This window comes from Chelon labrosus, assembly GCF_963514085.1.
Source record: "Chelon labrosus genome assembly, chromosome: 1".
NCBI lineage: Eukaryota > Metazoa > Chordata > Actinopteri > Mugiliformes > Mugilidae > Chelon > Chelon labrosus.
Genome location: NC_140337.1, coordinates 36,775,935 through 36,797,586, shown reverse-complemented (window position 1 = coordinate 36,797,586; position 21,652 = coordinate 36,775,935). Strand labels below are relative to the sequence as shown.

General features: G+C 43.9%; 1 protein-coding gene across 1 annotated transcript in view; it reads left to right on the top strand.

The window, feature by feature from the left end:
- Positions 1-14,616, top strand: part of LOC311487731 (butyrophilin-like protein 2) — a gene marked incomplete at its 5' end in the record, with an annotated part of 195,517 nt that extends 180,901 nt beyond the window's left edge. The window contains 2 exons of the mRNA XM_084544093.1: positions 12,908-13,231; positions 14,491-14,616. Coding sequence (XP_084400219.1) covers positions 12,908-13,231; positions 14,491-14,546 — 380 coding nt within the window. The 3' untranslated portion in view covers positions 14,547-14,616. The remainder of the gene's footprint in view (positions 1-12,907; positions 13,232-14,490) is intronic.
- Between the last annotated feature and the right edge of the window lie 7,036 nt (positions 14,617-21,652).

Sequence of the window (21,652 nt, the reverse complement as noted above, 5' to 3'; positions counted from 1 at the left end):
GACTTATGACAATGGGAAAAAAAACGTGTACTCCCTCACCCGAGGGTTAGTAAGCCTCCAGATATCCACAAGCACCATGTCATCTTTTAACATATGAATTGCTTCCCTATCTTTAGTCATCAGTGGACCTTTAAACTGACTTTTGTCTAAAATAGGGTCCATTACTTGATTAAAGTCTCCTGCGAGTATTATTTGCCCATCCATCTCCCCTAAAACCCTGTTCACTTCGTGAAAGAAGTGTGGGTATCCCTTGTTAGGTGCATAAATATTACACAATATCACCTGCATACCTTCTATTAATGCCTGGACACATATCATTCTTCCCTCTGTATCTTTAACCTCTTTAAAGCAACACAAAATGTATCCCCTTGTTAACCAAAATCATAACTCCATTTTGTGACCTTGAGTGTGAGCTGTGAAAAACATGCCTCACCCTCAACAAGATGGGTTTCCTGTATGAAAACTATATCTGCCTTATTAGTCTTTAAATATGACAATACTTTGCGTCTTTTGACTGGATTTCCACTTCCATTAATATTCCATGACATGTATTTAATACATTTCTTAATCATCTTTGTTCAAATGACCCTCCATATTCATGTCTACTTCACTGTTCCTGTTTGAAGCACTGTTCATCTGGATGTCTATGCCTCCTGTGTTCTCATGCTTTAAAACCCTGTACTCTGAAGTATGAACACTAACATTTAACCTGGGAAAAGAACATTTCCGGTACAGAATACGAAAAAAAGAAAAAACATAACCAAAGTCCAAAACATAAATTCAAGCCAGAAAAAGTCTGACAGTCCTGTAGCTGACATGTGCAGCTTTAAAATGAAAAACCAAAATAAAACCTTATCTGGTCCGTGGGTCACCGCTCCTCCCGCCTGTAGTCCTCCGTCCGTGGCAACTGCCAGAAGGGTCCCTCTCCTCCGACACCCGTCCTCTCAACATGTATGTGGCTCTTCCATACAAACATAAATATCCACTCGTCTCCCTTGTCGGGTGTTTAGTCATTGCCCTGGTCGTTGCCGTAGTGAAACTCATATTCTTCCCCCGCCACTTGAACCTCAGTGTGGCCGGGAAGGCCAGCGTGTACTTCACCTCCCGCTCCTGCAGTTTGCGCTTCACCGAGGTGAAGGTTCCTCTTCTCCGCCAGCTCTTTTGTCATATCGGGGAATACAGACAGTCGACATCCTTCCCATATGAAGCCCCGTTTTTGCCGTTATCACCTTGACCCTCGCTGACTGTCTTAGGAACCGTATCAGCACCGGTATCGGGGGCCGCTCCGGGTCTGGCATCGGTGCGAGCAACCGGTGTGCTCTCTCAATCTCAAACTCGGCATCAGCCCAGACCCCCAGCCCCTCCGTCAAAATTTTCTGAACACAGCTCAGTAATGTCCCATTGGTCCCAAAAGTCTCTTTCAGGCCTATGAGCCTCAGATTGTTCCTTTTGCTGTGATTTTCCAGGGCTTGAATTCGATCCCACATTACATCCATTAGCTTCTTTCTCTTGTCTCCATCAGCGTGGAGCCGCTCTGAGGTCTCCTCCAGGCGCTCAATGCGCGTTTTTACTTCCGCCAAACTCTCTTGCATAGCCGTCACTGTCGCTTTCAACTCCTTTGTCGTTTCTTTAATAGTTGAGAGATCTGTAGCAACGCTCTGCAATGTGCTGCTCACTTTAGTAATTTCTGTAAACAGACATTCAGGACTGGGAGGTGGGTCACCTGTTGGATCTTCTTCTTCATGTGGAGGGCTTTTTCGAGTAGCCATGCAGCCCGTGCCTTTGAAATATTTCGACGTGGCCATTTCGCTTAATATCGGTTATTTCAGTTTTCCAGAACTGCACCAGCTGTTTACTCTTCAAAATGAGGGTAGTTTTTTAATATAATTTGAGCCCATACTTTGGTATAGGACCAACCATGGACCAGCTCTTTACCCTCACTAGGGTGCTGGAGGGGAAATGGGAGTTTGCCCAACCAGTCCACATGTGTTTTGTGGATCTGGAGAAGGCTTACGACCGTGTCCCCAGAGGCATCCTGTGGGGGGTGCTCTGGGAGTATGGGGTGGATGGCCCCTTACTAAGGGCCATTCAGTCCCTGTACCAAAGGAGTGTGAGTTTGGTCCGTGTAGCCGGTAGTAAGTCGGACCTGTTCCCAGTGAGGGTTGGACTCCGCCAGGGCTGCCCTTTGTCACCGGTTCTGTTCATAATTTTTATGGACAGAATTTCTAGGCGCAGCCGGGTGGGGGAGGGTGTCGTGTTCGGTGATTGGAGGATCTCATCCCTGCTTTTCGCGGATGATGTGGTCCTCTTAGCTTCATCGAACAACGACCTCCAGCTCCTGCTGGGTCGATTCGCAGCCGAGTGTGAAGCGGCTGGGATGAAGATCAGCACCTCCAAGTCTGAGGCCATGGTCCTCAGTCGGAAAAGGGTGGATTGCCCACTCCAGGTTGGGGAGGAGGTCCTGCCTCAAGTGGAGGAGTTTAAGTATCTCGGGGTCTTGTTCACGAGTGAGGGTAAAAGGGAGCTACCAAAAGGGTGCGTTGTACCGAGCCAGACGTCATGGCCGGCAATCGGGACGCAGGTTTTAGAAACCTCTCCCGCCGGCATTAAGATACCAGTCGGCGTGAAATATTCCGTAGAGGAATGTAGTCTAGCGGTAGGAGGAGTGGGTGGATGTGAGAGCCTGAAAGCGGCCTCCAGGATGAACAGCACTGTCGTCATTTTCCTAGACACAATTGAGAAGGTTAACACAGTGGAGCGGGGAATCGTGCTAAGAAACACGCATGCCACGGTTTTCCCCCTTGTTAATCCTGCAAAAAAAAAAAAATTATATTGTCAAATTTGCCGCCATTTATTAGTGACGAGGTGCTGATTAAAGAGCTATCACGTCATGGGCAGATTGTGTCTGCAATGAAGATGCTTCCATCAGACTGTAAATCAGCCAAGTTGAAGCATGTAGTTTATTTTAGGAGGCAGGTCTACATGATTCTTAAAAATGATGATGAAGAACTCAATATTGCTATGAGATTTAAAGTTGAAGGCTTTGATTACACAATTTTTGCTACAACTGAGGTGATGAAGTGTTTTGGGTGTGGGCAGGAGGGGCACTTGGTGCACAGCTGTCCAGAGAGGACTCAGGAGCTAGAAGCTGAGGCTGCTCAGAGGGTGGAGGGGGAGACTCAGGCAGAGGGTGAGGGGGAGACTCATGCAGAGGGTGAGACTCAGGCAGAGGGTGAGGGTGAGACTCAGGCAGAGGGTGAGGAGGTGCAGGGGGAGGCAGCAGCCCAGGAGCCTCCTGATGTTCAACAGGATGGGGAGAGAGCCTCCACCTCTGCTGCATGGGTTGGTCAGCAGAGTCAGACCAGTGTTAAAGAGGAAGGAGAACAAGAAGGAATGAACATTGATGATATAATCACTGATGGAGAAAATAGTGAGAGAGACGATGAGTCTGTTTTTAAAGTGACAGTCATGAAAATAAAATCAAGAAGAGAGTTTAAAGAGACACGACCAAACAGAATGTCATTAAAGGTGCTAGGTGCTAGAACGTATTTCCTCTGACTCTGACAGTGAACAGGAGCTCTCTGACTCATCCTTACCTGATGGTCAGAAAACCAATGGCTATAGTCTGGAGCACATTCACAGTTTCCTGGAGATAACCAAAGGGAAAAGGGAGGTCTTGGTGAACAATTTTTTTTTCCAAATAGTTCATTATTTGTAGATTCAGCTAAGTGGCTGATGAGACAGAGAGGTGCTGATGGTCTGAAGGACCCAGAGGTTTTTGGCCTCAGGAAGTGGGTGCAGAAGGTGAAGGCACAAATTAATAAACGATGAATAGAATAAATAAGGAGCAACACCTTTTTCACACCTTTTTCCCTTCTGATCTCCATATGCTTGGCCATGAGTAGTTTCAGAATTTCCTCCCTCAACCTTAATGGTGCAAGAGATGTTAAAAAAAGAACCATGTACTATGAACTTTTAAAAACAAAGTGTACTAACATCACCTTTGCTCAGGAAACCCACAGTAATACTGACAATGAAGTTGAGTGGAAAAGAGAATGGGATGGAAATATTGTGTTGAGTCATAAGAGCACAGTGAGTGCAGGAGTATCAGGGCTTTTCTCAGAACATTTCTAGACAGTATCTTTTGATGTTGAGGAGGTTGTAAAAGGGAGGTTACTTAAAGTAAGTGCTAGATATGAAACAGCTACAGTAACCTTGTTAAATGTATATGCACCAGTGCTTCCTGGTGGAAGATGTAGTTTTTTAGAAAAACTTGCAAGCACCCTTTGAAAATGTGCTTCTACAGATGTTCTAGTTGTAGGAGGAGATTTTAACTGGACTGTTGATGATCTGGACAGGAATCATTTAGAACCTAATCCTCAATCAAGAAAGGTTTTGAAATGCATCATTGATACCTATGAATTGGCAGATGTGTGGCGCTCTAAACATGCAAATGATGCACAATTCTCATGGGCTCATGCCAGAGATCATTTTATCTCATTAGCGAGACTGGATAGATTTTATTGTTATGAACATCACCTACAAACATCCAGATCCTGCTCCACGTGTCCAGTAGGATTTTCAGATCACTGTCTGTTAATAGGAAATGTTTTTATCAACAATATGAAACCTTAAAGGGCATACTGGCATTTTAACACTGTGTTGTTAAATGATGGACATTTCAGGAGGTGTTTGGTTTTTTTCTGGAAACAATGGAAATCTAGAAAATCACATTTTCAGTCTTTACAGCAATGGTGGGATGTGGGAAAGGTACAGATTCAACAGTTTTGTACTCAGTACAATTTCAATGTCACTAAAGAGATCAATAAATCAATCAAAGATCTGGAGATTGATATAGTGGAGCTCCAACATTTAAGTGGGTCCACAGGAGATTGAGGCCATATTCAGGTCCTCAAAGCAAAACAAGCTGCTTTAGCAGATCTGCTGGGGGTTAGAGCACAGGGGGCCCTGGTCCGTTCACGTTTACAGAATTCTGCTGAGATGGATGCCCCATCTAAACTTTTCTTCAACCTGGAGAAGAAGAATGGTCAGAACAGACTCATTCACTGTATTCGATCAGCTGATGGAAAAGATCTCACAGAGTCTTGTCAGATTCGTAAGAGAGCGGTGGATTTCTTTTCTGAGCTCTATAAAAGTGAGTTCAGAGAGAACTTGCTGATGTCGGAACAGTTTCTCAATAATTTGCCACAGGTATCAGCACAGGACAATGCAGACCTAGAGCACCCTCTGACACTGCAAGAACTGCAAGAGGCGCTAATGAACATGCATAATGGTAAAGCTCCAGGCATGGATGGCCTTCCAGTGGACTTTTACAAGACCTTTTGGTCCACATTAGGGGAGGATCTGCTAGAGGTCTTAAATGTCAGCTTGGCTGCAGGAAAGTTACCTCTTAGCTGTCGGAGAGTAGTCCTCACTCTGTTACCCAAAAATGGAGACTTGTGCAAGGTAAAAAACTGGAGGCCAGTGAGTCTGTTGTGTGCTGATTATAAAATATTTTCAAAGGTGTTGGCAAACCGGTTAAGAAATGTGGTGGGGCATATTATAGATTGTCATATTGCATCCCTGGCAGATCAATTCGGGATAGCATTTGCCTAATTCGTGATTATTTGGAAGTCTCTAGTTCATTGGACTCAAAGTTTGGTCTGATTCCTCTCGACCAAGAAAAGACGTTTGATCGGGTGGAGCACCAATATCTATGGACTACTTTTGAAGCTTTTGGTTTCTCCCCAGGGTTTATCGCCATGATTAAGACTCTTTACTCTGACATTGAAAGTGTACTGAAGGTTAATGGTGCTTTGAGTGTTCCCTTTAGTAGTAAGAGGGGTATTCAACAAGGATGTGCAATGTCTGGCATGCTTTACACTTTAGCTATTGAACCCATTTTATGTAAGATTAGAAGAGAGTTACAGGGAGTAAAATTGAAGGATAATTTTGTACCTTTCCACCTATCTGCTTATGCAGATGATATTATGATAGCTGTAAAAGATGATAATGATGTTAAAAAGTTGATTAATATAACTGAGTGCTTTGGAAAAATTTCTGCTTCAAAAGTAAATTGGGATAAGAGCACAGCTTTGTTAGTTGGGAAATGGCAAGGAGATGAGCCCAGGTTACCCAGTGGAATGGAATGGGGGAGGAGTGGCATTAAGTATTTGGGTGTTCATCTTGGTGATCAGTCAGAAATTATGAAAAATTGGGAGGGAGTGGTGGACAAAGTGGAGGGAAGGCTAAAGAACTGGCGTTGGCTTTTACCCAGAATGTCCTATAGAGGGCGAACACTCATCATTAACCCTTATGCCTGATATGGACAAAAGTGTCCTTTTCAGATTTTATTTTTTTGATTACTCAGTGTTGGTTATGCTTGCTGCTATGATATTTGGTAAAGGTGTGTATTTTTGAACAAATTTGGATATTTCAAAAACAAATCCCATAATACTCTATTTTTACACTGTGTAACCTAAATAGTTACGTTGTTACCACTAAGGGACAAAAGTGTCCTCTTTTAAAAAGCCATAAAAATGGCATATGTTAATATTTTTTTACATAAATCTTTTCATCTACTTCAGTCCTAATCATAAATACCAAATGTTTGATTATTTTCAATATTTTAACCCTTTATATGCCAGTGTTTGTGATGACATCCAAAATTTATTTGGACTATTTTGTAAATCTGACACTACAAAAAAACTAAAAATCCATCCAAATCAATCTTGCTACTGTTCATTGACATATCCAAGGCTCTAATAATCCCCCCAAGAAAAATCCACTTTGCATTTAGATTATTGAAAATATTTCATTTTTTGTGTGTTTTTTTACGATAAATTTTGGATGCCATCACAAACACTGGCATATAAAGGGTTAAAATATTGAAAATAATCAAACATTTGGTATTTATGATTAGGACTGAAGTAGATGAAAAGATTTATGTAAAAAAAAGCAGAAAAAAATATTAACATATGCCATTTTTATGGCATTTTAAAAGAGGACACTTTTGTCCCTTAGTGGTAACAACGTAACTATTTTTGTAAATCTGACACTACAAAAAAACTAAAAATCCATCCAAATCAATCTTGCTACTGTTCATTGACATATCCAAGGCTCTAATAATCCCCCCAAGAAAAATCCACTTTGCATTCAGATTATTGAAAATATTTCATTTTTTGTGTGTTTTTTTACAATAAATTTTGGATGCCATCACAAACACTGGCATATAAAGGGTTAAAATATTGAAAATAATCAAACATTTGGTATTTATGATTAGGACTGAAGTAGATGAAAAGATTTATGCAAAAAAAAGCAGAAAAAAATATTAACATATGCCATTTTTATGGCATTTTTGAAGAGGACACTTTTGTCCCTTGGTGGTAACAACGTAACTATTTTTGTAAATCTGACACTACAAAAAAACTAAAAATCCATCCAAATCAATCTTGCTACTGTTCATTGACATATCCAAGGCTCTAATAATCCCCCCAAGAAAAATCCACTTTGCATTCAGATTATTGAAAATATTTCATTTTTTGTGTGTTTTTTTACGATAAATTTTGGATGCCATCACAAACACTGGCATATTAAGGGTTAAAATATTGAAAATAATCAAACATTTGGTATTTATGATTAGGACTGAAGTAGATGAAAAGATTTATGTAAAAAAAAGCAGAAAAAAATATTAACATATGCCATTTTTATGGCATTTTGAAAGAGGACACTTTTGTCCCTTAGTGGTAACAACGTAACTATTTTAAAATCAGGTATGAGGGTTAACAATCTGGTGGCTTCTACCTTGTGGCACCGCCTAGCTGTTTTAGAACCTCCAGTGAATCTGTTAATGAAATTACAAAGTATTATTGTGAACTTTATTTGGGATAGGTTACACTGGATACCACAGGGTGTCTTATATTTGATAGGAGGAAGGAGAGAATGGGCCAGGGATTGGTTCATCTGGAAAGCAGGAAGGCGGCTTTTAGGCTTCAGTTTGCACAAAGCTTCCTGTACGGTCCAGAAAAGTTACCATGGAGACAAGTAGCAGAGTTTATGTTTGGAAAGATTAGTAATTTGGGATTTGGTAAAACATTGTTCACACTTGATTGTTCATGTTTCAACTTGAATTGTTTGAATTGTAGTGTGGTAAAAATATGGTGTTTGATGGAATTTGGTAGATTGGGTTTGAGTGGTTCACTGTACTGGCTGCTAAAGGAGCCGATTCTCAAAGGTGCTCGCTTAGGCACTTTTTTTGGAACAGACACCATCGATGTCCAGGACTTTAATCACCAAAGGTATAACCACTGTCCAACATTTGTTAGAAATAACAGGAGCTAACATGGATAATGCTGTTGCCCTGGCAAGAAGACTGGACATTCAATCTGTTCTAGTGGTGGGACTAATCCTTGACAAAGAAGGATACAAGAAGAAGTAGCAGAGGAGGACAGAGGGCTGCTAACAGGATGGCTTAGTGAACATTTAACACCTGATGAGACCGACTCTTTCCCCAGGTTGTGCTTTAGGTCCCAACTTACAGACTGTGAACATATGGGGTTTCTGCTGGAAGCTGGCAGGAAGGTATGGTTGTCACTGGACTCTGTGAGTGGGAAAGAAATCTACCAGGAGTGTGTCACTTCCTTAAACAAAGACCAGTTAAAAAGCAGAACAGACACACCTTGGAGGATCATTTAAAGGTTTCATCTCATGTTAAACCTGTGTGGAGCTGGCTTTACAAACCACCATGAACCAAGAACACTGGTGACCTGCAATGGTGCATCTTCCATGGTACTGTGGCAGTGAATGCTTTTGTTGCTGTGATCAATCCTGCAGTTTCTGATGAATGTCCTTTTGGTTTTGGAACAGAGACTATTTTTCATTGTTTTGTAAAATGTTCCAGACCAGTGTCCTTATTTAGAACACTTAGAACCTTATTAGTTTTGTTCAGAGAGTCTTTTACTGAACACATGTTTATTTTTGGTAGAAGAAGAAAGGTCAGCTGCTTCATTGTTTCTTTGGCCAAGAAAAGTTGGCAATTTATTGAAGTAGAAAAGTGAAGATGGACAGAGGACAGAGTTATGATTGTTTATTGCTCTTTAAGAGTTTAGTTAAAGCACGTGTGCAGGTAGAATTCAACTACTACGTGAAAATGGAGGATTTAGAGTGAAGGTGTGGGATTTGGAGGGAAAATGTATTACTGTGAAAAAAAATCACGTTTGTAGAAGTGTTGCTTTGATTTAATTTAAACCAACTGTGTTAATTGGTGTAATCTTTTTTTTGAGATTGTTGACTAATTCCTCCTGAAGAAAGTAAAAGTAGTGGTTTAAAACCTCAAACCTCTCTCTCTCTCTCTCTCTCTCTCTGAGTGCATGCTGGTAGTGAGTGTGGTGAGCAGAGACTCTGAGTGATTTCTGACTTTTTCTGTCTTTTTTGATGAATGTATTGTATCACCGTCAATGACCTGTTTGTGTCGGTGCAACCATTGACGCTGTCCACAACAAAGGTCATTCTGTCTAATGTCCCCCCCTTTATCACTGATGAGTTCCTAAGCAGAGAGTTATCTAGACATGGAAAAGTTGTGTCTCCTCTTAAAAAGATCCTCTCTGGCTGTAAGTCTCCATTGTTGAAGCATGTGGTGTCTCACAGGAGACAGCTCTACATGATCCTGAACAACCAGGATGAGGAGCTGTGGGGTCAGGGTGGGACGGTGCTGGTCAGCAGGACGGCCTGGACGGCGCTGCTGGTGAGGACAGTGTACAGGTTGAGGGACAGGAGGGACTCACAGGAGGAAGATGTTGGTGTAAGTGGTGAAGATGACCTTGAGGAAAGTGAGATCAGTGGTGAAAACACTGTGAATGGTGGAAATGGTTTGAGTGTGACACAGGTGGGAGAGACAGGTGAGCTATGTGAAACACAGGTAGGTGCAGGTGAAGTGAGCAGAGCATGGTGTGAGCAGGTTGAACTGACAGAACCTGGACAGATCAGAAGGAGAGCTGTTGGTTTTTATTCCTCTTTGTACTCCAGTCAATATGAAGAGGATGAGCCACTGTGTCAAGAGTTCTGCAACGAGCTGCCTCAGGTCTCTGAGGAGACCAACTCACAGCTGGAGAGGCCTTTACAGCTGCAGGAACTTCAGGGCGCTCTGCAGAGCATGCAGGGGTGGAGGGCTCCCGGCATCGATGGCCTGACTGTGGAGTTTTATAAAGCCTTCTGGGACATTTAATCAGCTGATCTTTTAGATGTTTTTAATGAAAGCATGGCCTCAGGTTCATTGCCACTGTCCTGCCACAGAGCCATAATCACTCTCCTGCCTCAGAAAGGAAACCTGCAGGACATTAAGAACTGGCACCCTGTGTCTCTGCTTTGTATGGATTACAAGATCTTGTCCAAAGTCCTGGCCAACAGGCTGAGAACGGCTGTCCATCAAGTCGTCCATCAGGACCAGGTGTACTGTGTGCCCGGCAGGTCCATGGTAGATAATATCTACCTAATCCCAGATGTTTTGGTGGTCTCCAGCTCATTGGGTGTAGACTCTGGTCTGATTTCTCTGGATCAGGAAAAGGCTTTTGACCGCGTTGAACACTGCTTCCTCTGGAAAACTATGGAGAAGTTTGGGTTCAGCGCTGGTTTCATTGCTAAGATCAGGGTGTTGTACAGTGGTATTGAGAGTGTGCTGAAGTTCAGTGGTAGTCTGTGTGCTCCTTTCAGAGTGTGTAGAGGCATCCAACAGGGCTGTGCACTGTCTGGTATGCTCTATGCACTCTCCCTAGAACCCCTGCTGCACAGGATACGCACAAGTACTGAAGGCCTGACTGGACCTGGTTTTAGAGAGAACATGGTTTTATCTGCTTATGCAGCCGTGGCCTACTGGTTAGCGCTTTGGGCTTGTGACCGGAGGGTTGCCGGTTCGAACCCCCGACCGGTAGAAAGCGGCTGAAGTGCCCTTGAGCAAGGCACCTAACCCCTCACTGCTCCCCGAGCGCCGCTGTAGCATGGCAGCTCACTGCTCCGGGTTAGTGTGTGCTTCACCTCACTGTGTGCTGTGTGTTCACTAATTCACGTATGGGATAAATGCAGAGACCAAATTCCTTGTATACACAAGTATACTTGGCCGATAGACACTTAATCTTAATCTTAATCTTAAAAAGCCAGCGTGAAATAGACATTTTAGCTAATATTACAAAAGATTTGAATGTTTTATCATCAGTGACTGTGAATTGGAAAAAAAGTGAAGCTCTTGCAGTCAGTGAGTGGCGTGACGGTCTCCCAGTTCTCCCCCAGAACCTGGTTTGGAAGAGAGACGGTTTGAAATACCTTGGTGTCTTTTTAGGAAACGAAATAACAGTCCAGAAGAACTGGGAGAGCGTCACAGATAAAATAGAGGGTAGACTGGCTAAATGGAAATGGATGCTTCCTCAGATGTCTTACAAAGGTAGAGTAGCCTCTCAGCTCTGGCATGGCCTGACATGTATGGACCCCCCTCAGGTTTACTAGCCCAGATTCAAACAAAAATGATCAGTTTCTTCTGGGACGGTCTACACTGGGTACCACAGAGTGTACTGTTTTTATCCAGGGAGGAGGGGGGACAGGGCCTCGTCCACCTGGCCAGTAGAAGGAGGGGGGACAGGGCCTCGCCCACCTGGCCAGTAGAAGGAGAGGGGACAGGGCCTCGTCCACCTGGCCAGTAGAACAGCCACATTCAGGTTCCAGTTCATCCAGAGGTTCCTGACAGGTCCGTCAGACCTGGTGTGGAGAGAAGTGGCTAGTTGTATTCTCAGACGTGTGAATAACCTGGGACTGGATGCTGCTCTGTTTTGAACTGATTCTAACTTTCTAAATGTAAGGGTTTTACCTCCGTTTTATCAGGTGTTTTTAGATCCTGGGCTCTTTTTAGTCTTAAAGAAAGTGAAAAGTCTAACTCTCTGCACTGGTTGTTGAAGGAGCCACTGATCCACGGGGCGAGGCTGGATGTGTGCAGCGCTGCCACGCCTGGCCTGATGGGGGCGCTGCACCAAACTAAGACCTTGTGCCTGAAGCAGCTGGTGGATGCAGCAGGTCCAGACTTGACTGATGCCCGGGCCGTGGGCTCTCTGCTGGGTGGCTCAGAGGGTCCTGGGGCTCTGGAGGCAGAGGCTCTCTGGAAGGGACAGAGGCCTCATCAAGGCCCCATGATTTAGCTTCAAAGGCTTTTATCTCTGTTCTTAACCCTGCTGTTACCAAGAAGCTGAATGAGACTGTCTTCCATCTTTTCACTGAGTGGACAAGACTCACTGAATTCTTGAATCTTTTAACTGTTGTTGGTGAAAAGTTCTCTGAGAGCAGCTTCATCTTTGGTGCAGGCTACAAAAAGACAAAGCACATTAAGTGGCAGCTACTGAACTTCCTGTCAGGAGAGGCTGAATGAGCCATATACGTGAGCAGGAAGAACTAAATGGAGGACAGGGTGGGCCAGGAGGACACTTCAGTGTGGCTTTGTAATGTCAGGTCCAGACTTTGGCTGGAGTTCAGATTTTAGAAGATGATGGCAGACTTGGACACGTTTGAACAACAGTGGTGTTATAAGAACGTTATTTACACTGTGGAAGATGAACTTTTACTGGATCAATCTGTGTGTGTCTTATTTATTACTATGATGATCTCTATGGAAGATGACTCATGTGTTCATGGAAATGAAGTATTTCTGTAAAATCAAATCTTTCTCTCTCTCACAACCAACCGACCATCAAGACTCTGATAATCTGCAACACCTTTCTAGATCTCTGTCCTGTTCCTTCTGCTCTCATCTGCTTCTGTCCTTCAGCTTTCTCTACAATCATTCAATAAAGTCATGAAAACCTGCTGCTGCTGCTGCTGCTGCTGCTGCTGCTGCTGTCTCTACAGCTGATGATGGGATTTGTTGTCCTCTCAGTCTGTCAGGTGGAGGTGGAGGAGGGGGTGGAGTCTGTCCAGCTGCCCTTCAGAACCACAGAGCTGCCTGAAGACACTAAAGTGGAGTGGAAGGACAGATACAACAGGAAGGTCCATGTGTATCAGAACGGCTCCGACCAGCTTGAAGACCAGGACCAGATTTACAGAAACAGAACGAAGATGAATGAAGACCTGCTGAAAACTGGAGACCTCAGTCTGACCCTGAAATACCCCACAGATGGAGACAGTGGACGATGCAGATGTTTAGTCTACAACAAGGAGGGAGATGTCCTGAGATGGAAAATAGTGGAGCTCAAAGTGAAAGGTTTGTTTTCTTTCTTTCTGTAGTGATTGAAATAGCTCTTTACTGAGGGTGTCGTTAAGACTCATGACCTACGTCACTACTGACAGGTAAGCGTCCAGAATGACCAGGACAGGAGGCTGACAACTTGTAAAATATAAAAGTTTATTACAGAATAAAAATTAACTAAAGAAGAAAACACCATATGGGGGCTATGGCTACACCGTAGCCGTTTTGCAATAGAGCAACTTGTTGTACATAGCACGTGGTTTCAATGAAATAGGAAAACTCTCAGAAAATGGGCTTATAAAATAAACCAATACATTTAGGACCAATACATTCAGGAAAATCAAATACCACTACAAGCGATAAAAAAACACACACAATGTTATCATGCAAGAAAAACACGCTATAAAATCACCCAAAGGTCACTGAATGTTAGGCCTAGTGCTTCCCCCCCAAACCTGTTACTTCTCCTATATTGCAGAATGCCCGCTCAATATTGCACTAGTCCCCATTCAATGCATATCGAAAAAAGAAAACTCACAGAACCAAATGTCAGAAATAAAAGGGCCCTGAATTAAAACTAATGGTTGGGAAGAGAAAAAAAAAAACAGTGACAGACACTGTACCCACAACAATCCTATTAAAGAACAGACATGGAGGTTGAGCCGTGTATAGCATGTGATAAAACAACATTCTCAGTATAATCATTCGTTTAACATGCTGTACCTTCGGATCTTTTTAACTCGCACCCAGACCAGCAGTTTGCTTCGATGTTTCGTATTTCCCGACAACCAGGCCGTGTCACCTATTAAGCCCCCCCTCAAGGTTCACCCTGCGTTACCACACGGATGGAGGTTACTACAGAAACAAAAGAACACATAACCCAGGCTGGAAATACAACTAGCAGAAGACCTGTTTAACTCTAAGAATATTTTCTATGAGTCACTCTTTTATGTATAATACTATCAAGAATATTTCTTAGTGAAACGCGGCCTACCACAACAACTGGTTTGGCGTCCTGGCTGCTGCGTCTGACTGCACTTCCGTGCCCGTCCACACCGGTAGAGAGAGAGAGAGAGAGAGAGCGCGCTACTTCCACTCTACCTTTATAGGCTCCCTGGGTCCGAAAACCATCCCCGTTACACTTCTTTCTTTCTTTCTTTCTTTCTCTCTCTCTTTCTTTCTTTCTGTCTGTCTTTGTCTCTAACTGTCTCTGTCTCTAACTGTCTTTGTCTCTAACTGTCTTTGTCTCTAACTGTCTTGTGTCTCCTCTGCAGACAGAGTCCAGGTCCAGGATGTAACGTCTCCTCTGATGGCTGTAGAGTCAGTTTGATCAGGTTGTTGATCTTTGATTATTGATCAGTGAAGGATCTGATGATGATTTCAAAGAAGATAAAGCTGCTGGTGAAGCAGAGTTCATGTCAGCGACCTCCTCCTGCTTCAAGTCAAACCCTCAAAGTCAGTCAACACGTTTGGAAGAGGGAACTAATGACCTTCATTCAAATGTCCAGCAGAGGGCAGTCCTGACTGAAACCTTCAACAAGACACAAGTTAACATGAGCTTTTGAACATTTCTGGGACTTCTGATGTGTTGATGAAACCAGGACAGAAGGAACTGATCAGCAAATATGTTTTAAAGAACGTCTAAGAAAGAGAAAAGGAAGAAAAAGCCACAGTAAATAAATGACTGAGGACAGATTGAAATGAGCCTTTCAACAGCAACATTTAAAAGACATGAAGTGTGCAACGAGCTGTGGTCACCAGCAGGAGGCAGAAGACTGCAGAGGAGAGAGTGGCGAGGTTCCTGTTGGAATTCCAGGGTTAACCAGGAAACCACACACATCCTTTACTCAGTGATAAATCACATGTTCACACTGAGCGTCTAGAAACTGAGGAATCTGTTGAACTCACAGTAAAGGAGCAATCAGCTTCCTGGCTGCTCCCTCCGCCCACCTGTGTGTGTGTCATCAGACCTTTTGGAACTTTTTTCCAGATCAGAGAATAATCAGTGATGAAAATAACCTTCAAACAGTGTGAACAGTGTGGCTGGAGCCGAGGTCTTTCCTTCATCTGAGAACTATCCAACTCTTCTTCTGTTCATTCTAACAAGAGCGCATTTCAAATCAAATCAGCAGACATCACTTCAGTTTACCACTGAGAAATGAAACGTTTCTACAGGTGAGGAAAAGAAACTCAGAGATCAGCTGATGGTGGGAGTGTTTAGCTGGTGGAGACCAAACATAGAGCCAAAAGAGACAGAGTACTGGAGCTCATCAGGAGGACACTGAAACAAACTCCACTGAAGGATGGAAGCTGTTCATCACATCAACTTTAAAAGACCTTACATTGACTTCATCTCTTGTTGGATGCTTTCTGGTGTCGCTTATCGTCTCTGACTCTAGTTGTTCTGCTGTGTCCTGCTCCGTTGCTTCTAGTCGGACCTCTGTTGGCCTGAGAGATCACTCTGATTGGCTGATCAGCTCAGAGAACCAGAACCCAACATGATGATCTAGAAGGAATAAAGACCAAGTGATCCCATACGGAAAAGAAGTAGAAGAAACTTAGAAAACAATGTAGAACTTTCCATCACCTTCAGTTCATGTTTCATGTCTAGTATGTGATTTACTCTTGAAAGTGGCCACTTTTGCATTATTTTCATACAAGATGATAAAAAGAATTCTATAAGAATCAGGTGAAAACTACATATGTAGAAAATAAGGAAAGCACATGTCAGCATATGTTGTCCATTTATGGTTGGTATCATTTTTTTATAGTGTCTCTTCTCTCCCATTATATGGAGGTTTTTATGTAGTAAAAGTGATATTTTTTGCAGGTGAATGATGCTGTCTTTATATGTTTTATAGAAGTTTATTTAAAGACATCTAATAAAAATCTGTATAAAGTCCTGTCCCATAATTTTACTGACCACTAACAGGAGGTTCATTTGTCTGCATTGTCTGCATCTGAAGAGAGATTTGTAGCATCAAGCATTAACCGTCAGACCTGCCGCCACCGGGGATTCAAAATGGCACGGGCCTGCCAATGGTCTGGTGCATGGATGTATTGTCTGGTGTTGATAGCTGCCAGTGTGGCATGATAGAGCCGCCCTACGCTGCCTTTGATTGGGCTATCCTGATATTTGACCCTACTCCTAGCAAATCAATGCTCTCAGGACTAAAAACAAACCTTTAACTTCCTGGATCAGAAGGTTTTTAGCGGGCCTGGCCTTGGCTTTCCACAGGATGCTAAAGAGAGCGTCAAAGCGGCTGCTGGAACTTTACAGACATGCTGAAAAGAAAAGTGGTGACACCTGACACAGAAGAAAGAGACTGGCTGCAGAGGAATGTGTCTACACAGACTTTGATCCCTGCAGCTCCTAAGTGACGTTAACGTTCCAGTTATGGTTACTAGTTACTGTCCATTATTTCATTAGGAAAATCAACAGAGCTTTGAGTGACAGCAGGAAACACAGCACACAACAACATGTTCTTGTCCTCTCTGTTTTATCAGCTAACAATAGTCAATGGAAAGTCAATCATTGAATCAAGGTTATGTGTAACAAATGTGAGCTGAAGTGTTCATTTGATTCCAAAAGCATCAAAAGGATGAAACTTTGTCCAAAATGTTTGATCAGTTATGTTTTGATGGGCACCAGTTCCAGTGGTAGGCTATATGTAACATAATACATGTTAGTGGGGAAATGGAAAATGAACTGCTTTTAACTAATAAACCAAACACTATGTTACTGTGTAGTTCAGCCAGGAAGACTCGGGAAACAATGATGTGCGTAAGAATTAATTATTTAATCCATATAAGGATTTACAGACATGACAGTTGGCAATATGAAAAGTCTTTGGCGCAGGCCCCGTCCTCGGTCCAGGTCTCGAAGCGATCGGACCCTGCAGATCCTGCCGGATTGAGACGGCAGGGGCGGAGCCTACCCCCGGACGGCCGGACGGGGACCGGACTGGTGGTGGTTGGGGAGGGAGGAGGGAACGTCGAAAGTCTGTACCTGAAAGCAACAAGACAGGTGCGTGACTCGGTTCATTATAAAGACAGGCGGGGCTGCCGATTGGTTAGGGGTAATGAATGAATGAGTGACGTATTGGAGTCTTCCCAGCAGAACTACGCTGGTGCTTACATTTCAGCCAGGAAGACTCGGGAAACAACGATGTGCGTAAGAATTAATTATTTAATCCATATAAGGATTTACAGACATGACAGTTGGCAATATGAAAAGTCTTTGGCGCAGGCCCCGTCCTCGATCCAGGTCTCGAAGCGATCGGACCCTGCAGATCCTGCCGGATTGAGACGGCAGGGGCGGAGCCTACCCCCAAAGAATGAAAGTGGAAAATACCTACCGGGCACTTCTCTGGATCATGTCCGCTGGAATAGAGCACAACATATTATAAATAGTAATTTACAGGATGCGTAAAGCTTTGAACCTGGGATAGCTTGACATAACACCGCGTGGTTGACAGGGTGATGTTAAATGCTTAATTGAGGTCCAAAGAGATGAGGTGCAATATAAGATATTTTGTAACTGGGAAAGTGAAGTGAATTGGCCATTATGACCCGATCATGGCCTGTAGGCCTACTTCGGTGCGATGTTGAGTCTGGTCTAACCAGGTGAATGAAGGCTTGATTCGATGATCAAGTGATGAAAACGAAGCACATGACTGACGATGACACATGATTGACGATGACAAATGACGCATGACACGAAGACACATGATTGACGATGACACATGACGCATGACACGAACACACATGATTGACGATGATTCGAGGTAGCATATTCAGTAGGATAGATACGATGATGGGATGCTTGACCTGACAGTTTTTATCATTTAAAAACGAAGAAACAAACCAGACTGGGATTTGTCAGGGTGATGATAAAGATTTCGAAAGATACGACTTGATGATTTCGAAAGATACGACTTGATGATTTCGAAAGATACGACTTGATGAAAGGTATCTCGAAGATACCTGATGAAGCATGATGGAATTCATGAAAGATATGATAGCTCGATGTGAGAACTATGAATATAAGGGTGGTTTTATTAAACTTGAAAAGGGGAAGCGAAGCAGAGTGCAAGAATATCCTATTGAGAATACAAGGTGTTGACTGTGCGTTAGTTTGTGGGAAAATTCAGTTACTCGATGGTGAGTTAAGGAAACATGGCTATAGTAGCCTACTACTATGAAGGTAACCACCACCAGACATTTGCAAGTATACCTTAGTTGATTCTTGAGAGTGCCAACTGAGCCTCTGGAAGGCGACGATCCTCCTCGGGTCTTATATAGGATTCGAAAGCAGATGAGGACCATCTTCCGAGCAACTTGATGGATGAAGTCGGTAATCCTAGTTTGGCCGCTGAAGTAGTGGCGCCAATGCGAAAGGAGTGCCCAGTATAGTTTGAAGGCGAGAAGACACAACTCCTCACCACAGTTGTTAGGTGGATTTTAAACCAGTGCTTAGTCAAGGGTCGCCCCGTAGGAAGAATGAATAATGGTGTATTAGCTAGAGAATGTGGGCGTAATTTTAAGTAGTTAATCATAGAGAGTTAAGGACAGAAAGTAGGAAGCACTTTATAGATTTTAATAGAGGTACCTGAGCCTGATGTATCCGTTTTAGAATGTTTCAGCGAGATAGTATAGTAATGCAGAGAAAAACGGATGTCGGAGTATGCAAGGTCTCGAGAAGGGTTAAAAGTCTGGGCGTCAGAACAGAATTCGCCAGAACGCATGAAGCCGTAAAAAGCCATGAGGAAAACTGCTTCGAGAGGGATGTCGATATAAGGTGTGAATAACCCCTGCCGTAGTCTAGTGCGGAGAATGGAAGGGGTGATAGGAAGTTGTTGATCCGGGACAGTTACAGTGGTTTTAGCTATACCTTTAAGTAGCAGCCGTATGGATGGTACGGAGAATGGGCTTAGGAAATTAGGGTCATTTAGCCTCGCGTAAAACTGGATGCCAGCTAACATCCTTCTGATTGAGGAGACTTTGATTTTACGCGTTTCGAAATTGTGGACGGTAAAGGCACACACGGTTGGGACGAGTATTGGAAAGATGGGCAACTGTAACGAAAGGCAAAATAAATTAAAGCAGGTCCAGGCGGACTTATAAACTTTAAGAGGACTCAGGGCTATTCCCTTAACCATAAAGCGTCTCGCACTGTCCAACAGTGAGGCCATGGGTGATTTTAATCCAAGATTAGAGCTGGGAAAGGTGGGCACGCTATTGGTTCCAGGTCAGCATCTAAGCAGAGTAGTCTGAACTCCTGAAATCGGAAACGAGAGAGAGCATCAGCGATTACGTTTTGGTAGCCGGGGATATGTTCTGCACAAATGATAAAATTATGCATCCCGGACTGCCAAGTTAGCCGCCTAAGAAGGGACGTGATTTTGTTGCATGAGGATCGTCCTTAGTTAAGAATGCATACTGCTGCTTCGTTGTCGCAAAATAGGTTGATCCGTTTGCGAGACCAAGTGGCGCCCCATAAGACACTGGCTACGACGATTGGAAAGATCTCGTGCAATGCTAAAGAGGCAGACCCGAGGGCAACTCTGAGAAGTCAGGAGACCATTTCTCGGCAAACCATTGCCCTTGGTAAAAAACCCCCAAAACCGACAGAGGGAGCTGCGTCTGTGTAAAGCTGGATGTCTTCGGGCTGGGAGATGAAGTTGTATAATCAAATAATCGAACAGTAGCAGCGTGAGCTGTAATCGAACGGTAGCGGCGTGAGCTGTAATCGAACGGTAGCGGCGTGAGCTGTAATCGAATCGAATCGTGAGGTGTCTTGGATAACGTGGATAAGGTTAAGGAACGGCTGAGGACGGTGCCAGGAGGTGTGAAAAGGAATGTCGACATTGGGGAATGATGCAGATGGCGCGATCGAGATGGCTGAAAAGGGAGAGAAGCTGCTGATTAGAAAGGCTGGGATCTAGAAGGAATTGAAAATTAACGAAAAGATACGGAGGCTCGTTCCTAGACTAGGCTCCGCCTTCATTATCTGGAACTGGTTTGGTTTTAAAAAGTCTGACGCGGAGCAGCAATTTACAACATGCAAGTATATCCAAAAGGTTCAATAAGGCAACTGGGCTTCAGTTCTAGGGGACTGGTGGGAAGTCTGAGGTTTAAATAGGAACTCCTCCTGAAACTTGCTTGTATGTAAACGACCAGAAACCAGCGTAGCTAATTTCCATTAATGATTGGGTACTTACCTGTAGTTTTGCTGCAAGATTTTGCTAATGAATGGTGCATATGAAGGACAGTGACACCACTAATTTGTTCCACCACCTCGAACACACGCACGAACCAGAATGTGAAGAAAGCCGGAAAATGTGCAAGGATGCAGAAGCAGCGTCGGCTTCATCCAAAGCCTCGCACTCAGATGAAACTTGCCGATGCATTATAGTCAAAAGATTTGGCTGAATTAGTGTTTATTTATCGTTGTTTTTCATTGTTACTGTGATAAATACCAGAAATTATTGGGATACTTTTTTTTTTTTTTTTTTTTTTTTTTTTCCTTCCTTCTCCATATCGCCCATCTCTAGTTCAGAGAGATGCCAAAGAACTCCATGGAAATCCTAAATGTTGGAAAGATGCACTGAAAATCGTGGTGATCGCGATAATCACAATAATCACAATAATAGTTGAATAATCGAATCGTAGCGCCGTGAGTGTACTCGAATTGAATCGTGATGTGCCCTAGATGGCCGGTTGGGTCAAGGGTGAAGGAATCGAGGAAGGAAGGACAGGCGGAGGGAAGAGAACAAGTTCGACAAGTGGGTGAATGTGGAACTGATACGACCTGGCTCTGGCTGGATAAGGCTGGTGGAACTAGGAGGACCCGACCTGATGCTGCGGGCTGCGTGATGACGTCAGCGTCCACGGACGTGATGACGTGTAGGGGTCGAGCCGGAAGACCTGAGTTGAAGCGCGTTGTTTGTCTGGTGGAGGAGATGGAGTTTTGAAGAAGTTTGAACAGTTTTGCCTTGTTATCGCTGCGGTGGAATGGGATGCGCTTCTTTTCTCGAGGCGTGCTGGAGGCGAGCGACTGTCCGGTCTGCGATGGTAGTCGGGCGTGGAGGAGTGCCGGCCGGACCGATAGAGGGGCGGCCATTACCGGCCTGTTGCCGGCTAGCTGCTGCGGTGTCTGGGTGGACGTAGCTCAGGTGAGCGGCGCCGAGTACCGCGGCCTCTGTCTGGACGAGGTAGAGGAGGTGTAAAATGGAGGTCGTAGTCGCTGGATGGAGGATAATTAACGAGGTTTTGAGGAACTGGGACGACGGAGTGTAGTCGGGAGAGGTGGCTAGCTGGAGGCGAACGGATTGAAGTAGACGGAAGAAGGAGAATCGAGGATGATCGACGGGATGCCGAACATTCGCTGTCGGATGCGTCGAGGACCAACTCGCGGTTCATGGTGAAGGTAAT